At 36.4% G+C, this 17,823-nt stretch overlaps 1 protein-coding gene across 1 annotated transcript in view; it reads left to right on the top strand.

The window, feature by feature from the left end:
* The window catches only part of VIPR2 (vasoactive intestinal peptide receptor 2), a gene marked incomplete in the record, with an annotated part of 45,067 nt that extends 40,344 nt beyond the window's left edge, over positions 1-4,723 (top strand). Inside the window, 2 exon segments of the mRNA XM_072412613.1 lie at positions 411-452; positions 2,028-4,723. Of these exon segments, the coding sequence (XP_072268714.1) occupies positions 411-452; positions 2,028-2,201 (216 nt within the window).
* Positions 4,724-17,823: the final 13,100 nt, after the last annotated feature.

The raw sequence follows: 17,823 nt of genomic DNA, 5'->3' as shown, positions 1-17,823 counted from the left end.
TGCAAAACACATACATTAACAAAATGTAGAGAACAAATGCTAATGCGGTGGATAGCTATTGTTTGTGAATGGGACCCCAATCGCACCTTACCAATGCACTACAGCACAGTGATGCACTTTGAAATATTCAGTTTGAACTACATTTGTTTATGACGTGAGATTATGATTGGACAGACTATTCAAATGAATGACCTTTGCAAAACATACCACCCCCTATAGTGGGAACTGCCCTCTTGCTATTAGGAAAGCAAATGTTCATGTTCAGCAATTCCTTCAAACTAATAAGCAAAGTGATTTACCTGATTTGACTGTAGCTGCAATATGATGAATTGCTGTAGATTACTGTACTTCGTACAATTATTTTGCTCCTAGCACTGAGCAAGCTATAATTATTTGTTCCTTTGTTGCAGGGGTTGGTTGTTGCCATTCTCTACTGCTTTTTAAACACAGAAGTAAGTGATTTTCTATACTTTCGGTACTTAAAATTCAAGTTATCAAACTTTTTAGCATTTAAATTATTTATTTTCTATGTTTACTTACTTAATGTTTCTTTTTATTATTGCACTGATGAAATGATTATCACATGCAGACCCTGTAGGGGGCTGATGGCCTCTCCAAGGAGCTGGAGGACATGGAAGCACGCCATGAAACCTGAGGATCACTATTGGAGTTTGGGGGCACTGTGTTGCCTTGTGAAAGGCTGAGCAGCCCTTTGGGAGGTTTGGGAGCACTGCTTGCCACTATGGGAGGTTAGAGCGCAGTATGGGAGCAGGGAGGCACTATGGAATCTTTGTGAGCACTATGATCTCTGGGAATTATTGTGAGGGATCTGATGCTTCCAAAAGGTCCAAAGAATGCTGGAGGGAGTCCGCATTTAGTATAGGCAAATGCTGGCTAGGTGACCCAGAAAAAGGATGAGGTGGTCCTCATCCTCCAGGAAAAGCCTGTACTAATGATGGGTCTGCTATTGCTGCATTTGAAGGGAGGCATTGATCTGCAATGCTTTCTTGTAACGATTATGCAGTGATTGATGCTAGAATGCTCAGTTTTCCAGCATAGGGCACCACTGCCACTCTGCAGCACAGGTAGCATTTCCTAACCCGTGTTGGTTACCGCACTGGTCATAACACACCAATGACAGGTAAAGCTCTGCAATTTTTTTTCAAAGCAAAGGTACAGTTTATTTTACAACATAATTGGTCCCAAGGTCCCAAGTTCTTTTATTTAATGTTTACAAATGAAAGGAACTTTTGCATTGAAGAGGAAAAGAAAGAGTGTAAAGGGTGTTTTAAGAAGTACAAAAGAAAGGTACCTGCAAGATAAAAAATATACTAACCTCTTCTACTTCCTCTGTTCCCGTGCTGTACCCTCTATAAGACTGTTTGCCATCGAACACTTTCAGGAGTGTTGGATCTTTCTGTCTCCTGCTGTATTTTGTAAATTCTTATTAAATATCAAAGAGTCTCTAAGAGGCTTCAGCACTAGAATGGAGGGAAGGTAAGAGACATAGGGTGTTAGGAATGTGGTTATAACAGCTCCATATCCTGACTAGGTTGTTTCAATATTTATACAAATTAAGGTTTTATGGTTTATATCATTCTTTTCATTAGTCAGTTATATTGTCTTTGAATTTTAAATGTGAAAATACATCTTTAGGAAAGACGTACACCTGAACATGAACCTAAACCCTACAGAATTTGGAGGCTTGATAAATAAATTGTAAGGTAATATAGTTGAAATGCTTACATTTCCCAGTGAACACAACATTGTTTCCAATGTTGTCCATGTTTGTAACGGCTTCACACTAATAGGGGGACAAAGCTAATCTGACCCCTGATCCTTGCTTTTAGCACAGGTCATTTAAAAAATGTGGTTAGCCCTGCAAAAAGCCTGGAGCAATATTTTCTGGAAATGGTGAATCTTTATGATACTCATAACATTTAAAGTTCCATACCCTGGGACTGTTTTCTTTTTTTTCAGATTATCATTTTGGCATAAAATACTGAGTGTATTTATTCACTTATTAGGTGCAAGGAGAGCTAAAGAGAAAATGGGGAAGCTTTTACCTAAACCAATACCTAGGCCGAGACTATCGTCTGCACAGTCTAACCATTTCACGAAACGGCTCAGAATGTGTTTCTCAGTTTCACCGAAACTCAAGAGCTCCATCCATCATGCAAACGGAAACTTCCATCATATAATTTGTGTGGCTACAAAATAAATATTCCAGCTTAAGGACTGCTGAAGATTCTGCGCAGCTAAATTTGGTATCAGTAAAAAAAACTATACCTTTCAAGTGTTTTATTTCAAATCTGATGACCAACAAACTTTTTTATGAACTTCAAGACTTAATGTTGCACTCACCACTCTATCAGCTTTTTCTACCATGCAATTCATATCATGTAATTTATTATGTTTGTGTATCTTTGTTTGTGCAACATATTCCGTTATTTGAGTATTAAACTGTATAGTTTATTTTTTTGGAGTGCAGGCTGGTGGATAATTGTATATATATTTGGGTTCCAAATGTTGGAAAAGTATCTCTGGCTTACTTTTTCCATCCTGTATTGTGCTCTTTTTTTAGTTGTAGCTTTGTACTTTGTCAGATATGCAGATGTGTCAACTGGCTTTGCATGTCTAAAGGCACTTGTAGATATTTCATTTCAAACTGATAATTCTGCAAAACTAAAGACATATGGATGTACAGTAATTGGAGCTAAAGTGATTGACTGATTCACAGTATCAGAATTTTGTCACAGCAGAGAATTTTGCTCAACCATTTTATGGACATCCAAGAGGGCAATGGTTTTGAGAAAGGAGCTGGGTCCTATGATATTACTGAATGTAACCTCTGGTACACAGGGAGATCAGTACAATTTGGTTGCATATTATTCTGGCAGAACATCAATATAATTTGTAACTAGTTTTAGAATGCAACAGTGTACATGTTTAACCTCCCTAGAGGTAACCCCGAGTGTGACTCGGGGTGGAAAAAAGCTGCTAAAAGCGCTAACCCCGAGTCACACTCGGGGTATGTAAAGCTATGGAAGGTAAGCAAATACAGTGCTTACCTGATCCCCCGGCGTCCCGCGCCGTCCATTGCCGCAATCTTTGTCTTCTTTCTCCGGCCGGCTTCTGCACCCGATGAGTCACCAGGGAGTTCCCGGTGATGTTGGTGCGTGTGTACTTTATTATACTTATACTATTAAATTATACTTTTAATTAATATAATTTTAGACATATAAAACAGGAAAGAAATGAACCGCTAGGGAGGTTAAACCACTTCTGAAGCTGGCTTTAGTGTTGTGAATAGGAGAGATGGGTAGTAAGATAGCTGCCTATACTCTCTTATACAACTTCTGCACAGTTGCCAACTCACTCCTTTAATGCTCAACACATCCAATGTACAGCATACAGTTTATAAAGTTAAGTAGTTTTTACCCAATACCTCAAATCTAATATAAGCTTTAACTTAAACTTTAATGTAAATTAAAAAGATTTTTTTATATCTGCAGCTTTTATTAAAATATTACCCAAGGATCCCATGAAGGTCTTTGTTGAGACTTGATATTATGAAACGACAATTGACTCGCAGATGTGTTCTTGCAGTGTCACCCCGGCGCCTCCCTCTCATTCCAAAGGCACAATACACAGTTGTCACCAGCAAAAACCTATCCAAGGTAATAGATTACAGCTAATGCTAGAAATATTGAATATAGACAGTGGACAAAAGGGGTTGGAAGTGATAAGAAGCACCGAGTTGAAAAAAAGGATAAAACAACCACAAAAACATAACATAAATGTACGAGTATTAGCAAACTAAATGACGTTGCGTTAGGACTGCATAAGTTAGCTTTCATTGGTGCCTTACGTGAGATTATTCAACCATGGAACCTTTAAAATTCATATGTGTTAGTCTGAGTTGGCAACCAAGTGCTGTTCTTTTCAACAATCTTCTTTCGGACTCTTTTGACATTTGGTTGCAGTGAGAAGATTATTTTCTTCTCTCCCTAGAAATATGTTTATCTAGTAGTGCTTAAATTTCCATCCATGTCACAAAATCCCTGTGTGATAACAAGCTCTTCTAAACGTGCTTGCTATCTAACTAACTAGCAAACTCCAACACATCCTTATAATTTCCCAGTGGCTGCAAAACCTTTTAAGGGCTTGGCAGCTTGAGAATGCAATTAATCTGTTGCATGGCCAATTATTTATATGATGTAGTGTTACTTAAAATATTCTAGAATGGCTCAGTTCTGCGTAGCAGGACTGCTTGTTAGATATAAACTGGAGAGCCACTTTGCCATTGGGTTTTGCCAGATAAATGTTTGACTCTAACTAGGCAAGCTAGGCATGGCTCTTCATGGTGATAGTGCCAGTCATTTCTTAGATAAGAATTATCTCAAACTTTTCATGCTGTTTCTCTAAAACAAATAATAGCCCACTCCATATCCCAGTGCTAGAAACCTGATTGCCTCCTATAAGCAACAGAAACTGCAAGAATGAAGTATTTTCCTAAGAGTATAATAGGATTTCAGCAGGAGACTATTTGAAAAAAAAAACAAGCTCAAGGAATACTAAGTTATTGTTCAGATTCTAGTACACGCCATTTTTAAGAGCAGGCATATAATTGATTGCAAGTAATGACTTCCCAGCTGTTATTTTGTATTTTGCTGGTGCAATTTTGTGTGTTGCTGGCGTTTTGCTGTCTTTTTTTTTTTTTTTTTTTTTTTAGTGAAATTTGAGAGCATCTGCACATTGCCCGCTTAAGGTAAAAATTTGGGATAACATTGGTGTAAATATCATAGGAAGGCCCCTCTTCTCATTGTATAACAATGCTGTGCAGGGGCAACAATAAAGCAAATGTAAATTCTATCTGGTGCAATTTTGTGTGTTGCTGGCGTTTTGCTTTTTTTTTTTTTTTTTTTTTTTAGGAGGTGAAATTTGAGGGCATCTGCACATTGCCCTTGTATCTGAAAAGCTGGGGATAACATTGGTGTAAATATCATAGGAAGGCCCCTCTTCTCATTGTATAACAATGCTGTGCAGGGGCAACAATAAAGCAAATGTAAATTCTATTCAATTAGGATCACAATGTACGGCATCATACAAATATGTACAGTTATGAGATTCTTCCATATATGAAACATTACTTATATTTTTATCAGACAAAATTTGTATTATATGTTTAATTAAATATAAGTGGAAATTGTATGATGTGTTTCTTTACATAAATGCAGAAAGATTACTAACATTACCTTTTTAAACTGAAGCCAGGATATGGACTTTCAAATATATATGATGTCATAAAAGACAGTAAATAAGGTTTAAAATAAGCCCACACAGACTTCTGTAAGTTTAGGGACTGTGAAGTACTTGATTAAAATTTATAGTAAAAGTATGTACTGTATGTTATAGTATGTACTCGGTTATAAATCGATCCAAAAATATAAACCAAGGTACTTATTTTTACATGAAAATACTCGAAAATGTTTTGACTAAAGAACAAATTTAGTGTAAAAAATGTTGGCCGTCACTGCAAACATTTTAGAAGGATTTAATAGAAATAACAATAAAATTACCATGAATTAATGCATCCTTTATGTGTTACTTTGAAAGCATTTATTTAAACATGGGCTCAGTCTGTATGTCTGTTTCCCTCTTTTTACAGGTTAATGTATTTAGTACTTTTAGGTTGGTTATAATATGTCACTTGCTCTCAATTTTTTTTTTGTGCAATACTATTGGCCATCAGTCAATGACACTGAGTACTCATGTAAATTGTGTAACAATCTCACGTCTTAGACGACAAGAGTTTGTTCATTTACTAGTGTGGCCTTGAGATAAACTAGAGAATATTTTTCGAATAATTTTTTATTTCATCTCAGTAGCTTTTCTTTCTTCCCCTGCCAACAGTTAGTTGATATCCTGCAAGTATTCCAATCTCCAAAGCAAACATGAAGCAGGTGCAAGGGAATGGAGGAGTACATAATGCTGACCTCACTTGGATGACTTTAATGCTTCTACTATAAAAATAAAGGATGAATTATTCCACAACATCCTCAGTTACAGTGGTCAGTGGTGACTTAATATAAAGCTCATTTTTGGCTTGTATTAAAGTTCAATTACTTTAATTGTTAATGATGTGTAAATATCTGAAGCCTTAGTCTATAGCCATAATTCCCAACTATTAGACATAGGGGAGAGAGGTACTTATAAAAATGTAGGCAAATGGCACATCCCTTGCACACCCTGATTTTGTGGACCAAAAAAGAAAACTACGCAAAAATGGATTAGTTAAACTGACAAGGGCAAATTAACTAATATACGTTCCTTTTTATATGCATTTCAACATGACAAATGTCTGAATTTATTGATCATAGTTCTCAGTTACAGGAAAAGTCTGGTGGGCTAAATCCCTTGCTGTCTTCACAATCTTCTGGTGAACAAATCTGTAAACCAGTGGAATTCCTTAGACACATAGAAAACCATTTAAGGTTAAAACTACTTTTGTTGTTAATAAATGTACAGCATGTAAAGTTGCCACACAAGCCTTTTTCTAATTTAGTGCTAATAAATATTATCCTATATGTTTAATCTGCAAACTGTGGTTTTCTAAAACCGGTTAAAAATAAATTATGTCTTCCTTGGTCTTCTCTTCTTCTCAACAGCTGCATAAAAATGCATTTAAGGTAGAAATAATTTTCTTACATATGAAACGTCTTCATATATGTGACCCGAAGTTTTGTGAAAAAGGGAAACTATTTGGCCCTATTCACAGGTACGGTACATGGTAGCGTTGACTTTTGTGCTGCAAAGAGCACGGAATGCTATAATTTAGCAATACACTGGATATTGGATTTGTTTTTACATTTTCCAAAGTAAAATGTACAGATGTGGAAATCAGGATCTGTTCACACAAATGCTTCACAGTTCATTATGAAGTATTGTAAGCAGCATTTTATGTGCATTGACCTGCATCTTGCCATTCACTATTCTTTCAACAAAGTGGTGCAGCAAAGTTCTCTGTGTTTGAAGTAAATCCAAAAGAATGTTCACATCACAAGTGCAGACTGTGGGAAACATATGTAACAGTGCAGATTTGTTAAGTGATTTTAGATACAAATGTATGTTTATCCCCATCTATGTTTATTTATTCAGAAGACAAACTAAAAGCTTTTAATTAGTCAGCAGTTTACACGTAAGGGCAATGATTTTGTCCGAATACAAGAATGCATATTATGAAAGGCTTGCTTTTGCTTTGCAATAGGGCAGAGTACAGCCACAGAAGTGAATAGCAATATGTCTGTTGGTATCAAAAAGATGTTTTTTTTGCTTTACGGTGTCCAGATGCAAATGAGCTTTGCTGGTTCAGAACTGTTTCAATGCCATTATCCTGGCTTTTCTTTGGAACAAACATGCCACAAAGTCAACTGATCTGCATACTTGCTTTGGGTAAGTAGCTCAAACTCTCGAAGCTGCTAGAATATTATGACAGCCAAGTCAATAACATTTTCAGAGGGAGATGCCTGCATATATTGTATAAACAATTAAAATGTATACAGGTAGTCCCCAAGTTAAGGACATCCGACATACAGACGACTCCCAAATATGAACAGGGCTTCCCTGCTCGTTCGTGTGCAGGATGGAGGCTTGATAGGGGGAGAGGATGGTTTCCATGACTTGGAGAAATCTTTTGCTGTTCTGCAAGCTCTTGTAACTCTTTAATGATCAAGACAAATTCTGTGCAGATTTTATACAGTAACTGACACTATGCTGCCTAATAATATGTTGAGACAAACATCTGTCCAAAACGCATTTATTAAAATAATGTACATGTCCCGACTTACATACAAATTCAACTTAAGAACAAACCTACATTCGAATGTAACCCGGGGACTACCTGTACAGGGGCAAAAAAATGAGCTTATTTTTTAACTGAACATTCCTGGTAATCCTGATAGAAATGCAGATCTCAAGTTCCTTAATACAAGTTAAAACACTGGCACACTGGCACTGTGTGGCTGAAGATGTGTGACCATATCTCTAAAAGACTTCATTGTACCCTCCACTGCTGGCATAACACACCAGGATCTCTGGGAGGTGTAGTATCTGTATAACATATAATGATTTGTGGCTGCTGCAGCAACCTACAACCCCGGAGCCAGAATTGACTCAGGAAGTGGAGTACAATCCCATGAAACAAGAGATAATATGCTTGCATTTCAGATAAAGAAAAAGTTAAAGCAACCCTCCTGGTAAAAAATTAATATAATGCCATAAAAGAAAAAAAAGACAAGCAACTTTTGTTGTAATTCCTACCTTCAACATTCTGGTGCGGCCCCACACAATACATGTTTTTCCTACAAGATATCTCTAGTTTTCTGACATAAATGGTGACTAGTGTTATTGATGTCAATCAACTCTTTGTGATATCATGGACTTAATCATCACAAAGTATGGACTCCTAGACTAGATGGTGCTCAAATATTGACGTGAAAGCCCTGCTAAGGCCAAATGGAATCACCTCCACATCTGAGGCCAGATAAGAGAAAATAATGATGACAATATAGGATCAGTCAGAAGACAGCTCGACTATTGAAAAGTTTACTTTGATTTCCGAAAAATTGTAGCTGCGATGAAGTCTCTGAAGGTGGGAGATTTTTTTGGGGAGGGTGGAGGGATGTTTAGTTATATGGGCTTCTGCGTTGAAATAAAATGGCATATTGGCTAGACTGCAGTATAGGGGAAATATTACTAATTTTAAGATGGAAATAAGGGTTTAGATGTACTATAAGAAAAAAAAGTATGCATGTAGTATGTATGATGCTTGTGAATTGTCTGAAACTTCTGCTATGGTACTACAAAGTAACACTTAAATTGTAGAGTTATGATCATGAAACTGTTTCAGGTCTGTTTCAGACCAATTCAGGAGGCTCTGTGTATATGTAAAGACTTTTTAACACTATTTAGGTGTATATGTTGTGTTTTAGATCATCTTGGATATCACCTCTTCAATCATCAGTATAAATAGCTGCAGATGGGTAAATTCTCAGGCATTCTAGTGACTGGTTTGCAACTAGCTAAACAATTCATGACTAGAGATGTGCACAGAGCATTCCATGCTCTCAAAAAATTAACTGTATCTTTTGTTTGAAGCTACTAATACAAAGAATGTGATCTTCAGAAGCAGGATGAAATATCAGACAACCTACAATCCCAGGCTCAATTGTGAGAATAAAGCATTCCTGAACACCAAATCTCATCATTTTAGGCTATGCACAAATGTGGTATCCAGAGGCTTTGGGTTTTAAGATGATGTAAACCAGATAAGAGACAAAATAAGACACAAACTTATGTTCAAATGACAAATGTTGACATTTAAAAATTCAGCAACCTCCGGACCTGAGGATTTTTGAAAAATCCGGATTTTTTTTATACTTACCTCCACACAAAGGCAGCCTTCCTTTCGCAGCACCCGCGGACATTTGGCAATTTTGACATTTGACATATTGGCCAAACAGTGTACTGCAGTCCCTGTTCTGTTAATGCGACCCATAATTTATGCCCCGAAAACTAAAGGATCAGGATTATCGATGGCCGGTTTTTCAATTGTCAATTTGTACCACAAATAAAACATAATATAGGACAATATGAAAGCGGACTACTCCTATGTTATCCTAATTTGGCCAAATTCATTATCCTGATGATGGGGATCCCACCATGCCTGCATGGAAGCATCCAGATACTAAAAAAATGTACTTTGCAGAGAAAGTTGTATGCTGAAATTACCATATAGTAGGGTTATGAAGTAGATAATACACTAGGCCATACCATAATCCCTGGCTTATCAGACGAAATTGTTGAAGCTGTAGGAAGCCATACTTGAGGAACCCCTAAAATCAGCTCCCAATTAGTGTAATCACTGAGGCGTAGATGAAAAAAAAATCTAGAATTAACTTTTTTCAATATGAAACCTGTGCTGGACTTTCCTGCACAAGTACTACATTTTGTGGAAAATGCATTTCCATTGGCATTTAGTATCAAGAATACATTTATAATGGCATTGGCACATATGTTTGGAAAACATCATTTTCCTGTTCAGTGCTGTAACAACTTAATATTAGTTTTCATTTTTCTGTCCCCTCCTATGGTATTTACCATGGCTGCTCCACTTATCCTGTTTTAGCCCTTACTTGTGACATATAAATTTGAAATACATGTATTTTTATATAAATTTGCATTGCAAACTTTAAAGATATGAGTAAAAAAAAGCAATTCTTCTGATTTGACCAGTCTCAGCATGCTTTATTCATATCTTTCTAACTACTACATTATGTTCCTATGTCTTCCCCATCCTCTATTTGTTTTTCCTACTCTCTTTTGTTCTTTGGAGAATTTAACCAAAGAGACATTCAGTCAATAATGCTTGGTAAAAAAAGACTCAAATGTTTTAGTATATTTAAATGTTTAAAACAGACTGAATTTCATGTAAATCGGTAACAAAACATACATATAATAAGGATAACAGTTTATAATTGCTTGCTTCTCTTTGTTTATTGATGGGCTACACAAATAGTCTGCTGCATCATATTCAGAGCTGGTCTTGTGCTATTACTAGGAAGCAATTCCGTATTTAACTGTGCAAATTAACAAGAAAAAGATGTGACTGAAACTAATCGGTGCCCATAGCAAACAATGTTTATATTCAGGTAGCGGAATATATCCATCACTGTATAAACATTTATTTTCTCCTAGCTACAAATGGAGCTCAATTGTTTTAGACAGGTGACATAAGCAGAGCACACAACCAGAATGCCCATAGCTCCATTCAGCTCCATTCAGCTCCATTCCGATGGTCAGGCTGCTGTCATAGATTACTGGGTAAGTGAGCATGGTAAGCTGTCACTTTGTATGTCAATCCTTCATAAATGATAAAACACAATGAGTAGATTATTCCAAATGAAGATTGTCCAATCTAACAAGAAATAAAGGGTCCTCAGGGTAAACTCCTGCAAAAGACTTCCACGTTAATATTGAAATTCTGATATAAAATAGTCAGTTTCCCAAGACCATCATGTATAGCATCCATGTATTGAAGGTGGACAGCGTTATATATCCTCATGTACAAATGTGTGGAGTTTTTGTACCTTAATAGTTTACAGAAATGACTGCATGTGAACAGAAAAGTACAGAAACAACAGGGATGGATTTACCATTAGGTAAAAAGGAAAAAATGACTTCCAGTGGTCACCTAAACATTATGACCGATGCCATATCCCAAAAAGATTAGTAACTTACAACTTATACAGCAACGTTAAGGCATCTAATTGTTAGACAAAATTAATTGATTAAAATGCCACCAAACATTATTGAGCATTTCATAAAGCATATTAAATGTATAAAAACATTGAAATTTTGGTCTTAAATGTTTGTATTCAACTTGTCTGGCAGACCCTGAGTCCACTTCCTTTAGGAATTCATTTGTGACCTAAGAGTTACCAACAACAAAAGATGAAGATCAAAAAAACAACAATTCACATATAGATAAAGTTATTCCAAGTCACACATCCAGAGATAGACCCTTGTATGTTTCCTTCACTTTGAGTAGCGACGAAAACACATGGGGAGAAGAGACAACTAAGTGTGCGTCCCAAAACTGGAAAGGATACACATTCATCAGTGAAGCTTGGTGACACCGTAAACCCGAAATGGATCTGGTCCAGGACTGAAAACATTTGCAGGCATCCAGGTTTTCTGGATCACCCATTTTCACCGATGAAAGTGTATCCTCTCCGGTCTTGAAGAGCTTTAATAAATCAGACCTAATAAATTAATCATGTCATGTTATCCAGCCATCTTCCAAATGGATGTATTTTCTGGAAACATCATTGATACAAAGTTACTATTCATATATTTTCTTTGTTAAGATAATGTATACACAAAGAACCACAAATTAGGTTCACACAAGTGAAGAAGCAGTTTTTCGTCACATATATATTAGCCATACAATTTTTCTCCATAATAAGGCCCCTTCACAGGTGTTTTCTTATCTTTTTCGCAGTACTGTGTGCATATTTAGTGAAAGAATAATGAATGCATGTGCCGGCATTATGACGCACCCCAGAGGGAGCATCTCCATGACAGCCTGGGTTCACAGGAATTGCCTAAATCATGTTGACCATTATTCAGCCTGGGAGTGTAAGTGGACAAAAAGAAGATGAGGTGTGCATTGTAGAGTGTGCAAAGTGTTAGGTATGCTGCAAAAACATTAATTTCTTTTAGATTCTGGGAAGAGAAAGGTGCAGATTGTAAAATAGTTGGCATTTTATTTTAAAGTTGCAGGGCCATAGTATGTGGTTAAAAGACCAACTATAACCTTGTTCACTAGTTTATGTACTGGCTCTCACCATCCCCTAACTGGGGAACCCCAAACCATTCCCCTAACTGGGGAAACATGTTCGACTTGAGACCTAACTTACTATTTAATGTACACTATCCTTTTTGTTCTCTCTGTTTGGACCCATTAATGTAAACTTAGTAGATATATACTTAGTACTTTGTCCTACTGACCCCACAAGGAACTGCGGGATCAGGATATACAATACTATAAGAATCATTGTATTTGTTAAATGTTTGATTTATCGTTAAATGTTCATGGTTACACTTATAAATTTAGAAACTAAGAAAACCCCAACTATTTTCTTCTCTTTGCACACTTATATGTCATTGGCTTAGCTGTACAGATGCAGGGTAAATAGCAAGTGAAGCAACTTATATAGTCTGATTTAGTACGGGTGTACAAGAAGAAGATGTGATACCCAAAGCATTTTTTTCTACACCGGTTTCTCCAGTAAAGTAAAATTTGATTGGATGATCTTGGTTCTGCACCTAGTACCTTATTTCTTGTACTGTTTATAAAATAGGATCATAAGAGTTCATGTCACATTTATATGTCCGTAAGCCATGTTCATCTATGTCCTCTAGATTCATTAGGTTTCATAAAACTCTAAATGGGGGACTCTCTCTAGTAAGTGCACAGTAACCATACTAATGTCACGGACATAGCTCATGCTTTCCCAGTGGATTAATCTCTGTCTTTCCCATCCTTAGGGTATGGATACAGACGCAGTTTATATTTCTGTGATTATACAAAGGTTGACAAGGTTTGCAATGAACATCCTGAATTGTCTAAAGATGTTGTTGACTTTTTAGTGATGATTGCAAGGTCATACCAGGGGACGTGTCCTGTACAACGCCACCCAACAAATAGCAGGAACTGTATTTCATTAAAAAACGTATACAGTCTCGTAATTCTTTTAGCTATAAATAGTTGTTTGCAATTATTTTGCTTAACAGGGAACTATCATTTATTTTACCAGTTTTATTTTAAGCTTTGTTGTAAAAGCTTGCAAGCTTTGAAATACCAGTAGAAGTTTTTATATATTTTTAAATAATTTATGAAAATCTTTATCGCACAATTAAAACATTTATTACAGTGTTCCCTGTTTTCATTATGCACAGCTTGCAAGGATGCAAGGATTAAATTTAGAAAACCCCTGGATAATATATATATTTCTTACCCATGGTAAGGAAGTGTCAACGATCCTTAAAGACTCCAAACCACACAGAGCCGTGTGGTTAATCCTTAATATAAATTATTAAATTCTCTTTTATCCTTTTTTATGGCTCTTTGCAAATGTTTAAGCTATTTATCAAGATATCGGCCATTACTATCTACTTACATAGTAGGCTACATTTATTACATATTACAAACCTGTCAGTGACCTGAATGAGTCTTGACCTATCATATAGAAACACCAAGACAGAAGCTGACTTTAAATGTTTGTCTAGCCAAAACATAATTAAAACCTAGCTCTACTTTATTACATAAAAATACCTCAAATTACACTTTAACCTAGAAAAACAAGGAACACAGCAAGCAAAGGATTTCAGGCTCTTGGGTCTGTACTGAGCAGGCAGGAATAAAGATTTGCGGCTAGAGGATATAAACAAACAGCGAGACCACAAACCCTGGGTTATTGGTAACTTAGCATCGGTGACGATGGTGGGAGAGTTGGGTTAGGGCAAGGAAAAAGGGATAAATACAGGTTGTAAAAAAGTGTTTTTTCTTTAATTTTATCTAATAATTTAAATTTATCTAATTATAAATACAAATTTAACAACAAATAAGTATGTCTTTATACATATTTGACATTTCTATGTCTATCATGTTTATTTTACATTTTTTTCTCTGTAATATTAGTTGCTGAACTGCTGGAGAGCGAGTAAATGTAGGTTAGGGTTTATCAGGGCAATGGAAGAGGTGGGAATAGGGAAATGTAGTATAATGTACAGGGAGTATATAGATGTACTTCTTTCTTCAATTTGGTAAAATAATTCTTTAAAGTTTACCATTTTTATTTGATTGATTGGTTGATTAGCACTCCCAGCTACCAGATAAAAGCTGGATCTCCTAGATTGTAAGCTCTTCAGGGCAGGGCCCTCCCCTCCTGTGTTTGTAATCGTCTGTCATTTGCAACCCCTATTTAGTGTACAGCTCTGCATAATATGTTGGCGCTATATAAATCCTGTTTATTATTATTAATTTTTTACCTATATATTGTAGATACATCAGTTTACACAAGCAAACCATAAAAATGTCATCTTTTTCAATATTATTATCTTTGTTTAGTACTTGAAAGCAAGTAAAAGCAATAGCACACAGGTAGTATATAACCTTATATATACTATGACTGACAGCTTTCCTTACATTCTTTGTGGTTGATTGACGAGTCAGGGAAACAAAATAAAATAAATATCCACTGCTGTGGACATCTGCAATACAGTGATCATGTTCATTTACCCTACATAGACAGAACACAAACTCACTATTAAGTACAGTATAACTCTTAGATTGTAAGCTCTTCTGGGCAGAGTCCTCTCCTCCTCCTGTGTCATTGTCTGTATCTGTCTGGGTTAACCATTATAGCAACTTTTTTTAGCCCGTACCAAGGTCGGGCTTAACGGTCGGGAGGTTAATAACCAAAGGCCCTTGTATTACATTCTTCACAAGTACCAAAGCCATACACAAATCTCATAAAGTGACCTAAAACTTCCTTTTTGTGTCTCACATGCCTCACATTCCCCTCCACAACACTTGCGAATCTGCACAGTTTTTTTCATCCCAACTAGTGCAAGCAGGGAGAGACTACACGAAAGTGGCAACTCTGTTGTGAATTTAGGAGAAATATTGTTGCCTCACAGTCACAGTAAGCTACATGTAAAATTTACTCGAGTATAAACTGAGATTTCCTTTCCCTCAAAACACTGTTAGAAAAAGATTCTTCAGTAATACCAAGGTCATACTGGAAGATGCTGCACTCTTTACATAAGGACAATTATGTAAAGAGTGCAACAAACTTACTGCCGGAGACATGAGTTTGTTACACACTTTACATGATGACATAGCACCATCTACTGGTGGCAAAAATAATGCACAAAAATAATTTAGGAGCAAGTGATCTATCATAACCAACTTAAAACTACAAAATACTTTAACCTGTAAAAACAGGGAGGAAATCACCTAAAGTGTAAATAAATATTTAAAAAATAACATACTATAGATGTGTTTGTTCATGTTATTTTTTTGGCATTTTTTTTACCTTTCTGTTTTAAATGTTAGCAGTAATGGACACATTTTTTGAAGTTTATAACTGAGTCAAAGCATTTTCTTGTATTTTCAGGTAAAAGAATATACAATATGCCTGAAAGGAAAATGTATTATTGCAACCAATAACAATTACATTTTTATTCTCAAGCTGTCACATTCTAGTAATTTATCAGCGTTTTATAAATAGGAATAAAAATGCACCCGACAGTTAGACTTCCACCAGAAAGGGCAGCAGTTTTTCTGTCTGAATAGTAAGTCCTAAACTAAGCATTTTTGAAGACAAGCATACAGGTTTTTAGCTGTATCAACATATGTCCCACCTGAGTATGTAGGGATTATATTATATAATAATAAAAAGGAATATATGTATAAACCTCCATAAATTCAGGAAAAAAAGTTTCACTTCAATGAAATATTAGGAAAGGTTAATGCACAGGGAACTGTATTATTTAAACATGTTTCCTGCTGTGTTTTACATCATTCCTCCATTAAAGCTTTAGACATTTCATTAGAATTTTAGGGGGGATAAGACTTTAATCTACAAAGCTTGTAATGGTCTGCTTTCCATCAAATGAATATGAAAGTTCAAGCATCGCTCTTACACTTAACTTGTCCAAAGATCTAAAAGCAAGCAGAGTAGAACAATCAAATGCTGTCCATTTATTTTTGGATAATGGTTTATAGTTTTTTTAACAACTTTAGGAGGCACATTCACCTTGCCCATGCAAGGCAGAATGGTAGCCCAATTCCAACCACCTGATACTCACCTCTCCTGTGTTTGCCCTCTGCTTCTTGCCCTGTATTTGTCATTGCAATATTCCTGGTATTTCTGGGTATGGAGGAGCATGTAACCTCTTCCAGCAATCCGGTCCTCGGGTTCATTGATAAATCATTAGAGTGCTATACTTTGATGGAGGGGGTAATATGGACTGGCATTGCTGCCATGCTCTGAAAATACAAGTTGCCCTGCCAATACACTGGTCCTGTGACTTTGACACATTCTGAACATTGACCTGTAGCATGTATATTCCAGGTCTACATGTTTGTTCTGGGTCAGTGAATTACCAAAAGCACAACAGTCAGAGAACCAGTATATTCAGTAGCAAAAAAATAATGCCAGTTATACATTTCCCTAATATAGATTTACTTTGATAGAAACCGGTATATTTTATATTTCAATTAATTCTCCTTTGAGTTGCACCTGTAAATTATCGATATTTTTTTTCAATCAGCATCTTTACAAAACAACTACTGTAATACAATCAGCCACAAGCCACCTGGGTAGTGAATATTAATAAAAGTGCAATTTCTGTTAAAAAATATTAATATTCATTTTTGGACTTGGGCTACGTAGACTATGTCTAGGGTACCATAGCTGCTAGAGGTAGTGTCAGGTAAAACTGCCCTTTTATATATTTATAAACAGTTAACTCTGCGACCATACAGTCATGTTTCTGGCTAAAGTACTGGCTGCAGTACTATAGACAATTTATTTGGTAATGTTAATGTATTACTTATCACAGTGATAGTAAGTTGGTTATGCCAGTACAGCACTGACTGTGCCCTGTGGAGATGTTTTGGTTACATTAGTACAAATAGGTAAAAAATAAGTCAAATACCAGGGATCCTGGAAATAGACACCAGTGACACAGGGCCACTGCAGACACGGGTGACACTGGAAGCTACAGGAGGCACAAGTGACACAGGATTAACCACAGACAGAGAGGGACACTGGAGCATCCCAGGGATTAGGCTGGAAACAACAGACTGGGCAACAAGGGGTTAACACAGGAGCTAAACAGATGAAACACTGAATAAAGCAACAGGTGTACAGGAAATTCTCAGCAGAGCTAGGGGGCTCAACACTACTGGAGACACGTTGCACGAACGCTAAGTGCTGTACCTGAGCTAGCTAAATAGCTAGGGATGAATAAGAGGCCATTTCCTTATTGGCCAACGGACTGGGCGAAACTGATAAAGCTTGGGAGCGTAGGCACGCCCAGAGTCAGAACTGCCCGCATGCGCAGGGGCGAAACACCTGTGCTTTAGCACGGAAGAGGTAAGTGTGACACTGATTGTGGTAATGTGGACATATTTCTAATTAGTATAGTTTTAATTATGGAGCTACAAACATGTTTCTGGTAATGTCA

Source organism: Pyxicephalus adspersus, chromosome 5 (assembly GCF_032062135.1).
Source record: "Pyxicephalus adspersus chromosome 5, UCB_Pads_2.0, whole genome shotgun sequence".
Taxonomy (NCBI): domain Eukaryota; kingdom Metazoa; phylum Chordata; class Amphibia; order Anura; family Pyxicephalidae; genus Pyxicephalus; species Pyxicephalus adspersus.
The sequence above is the reverse complement of the archived record's forward strand: the minus strand, read 5'-3'. Positions and strand labels throughout refer to the sequence as shown.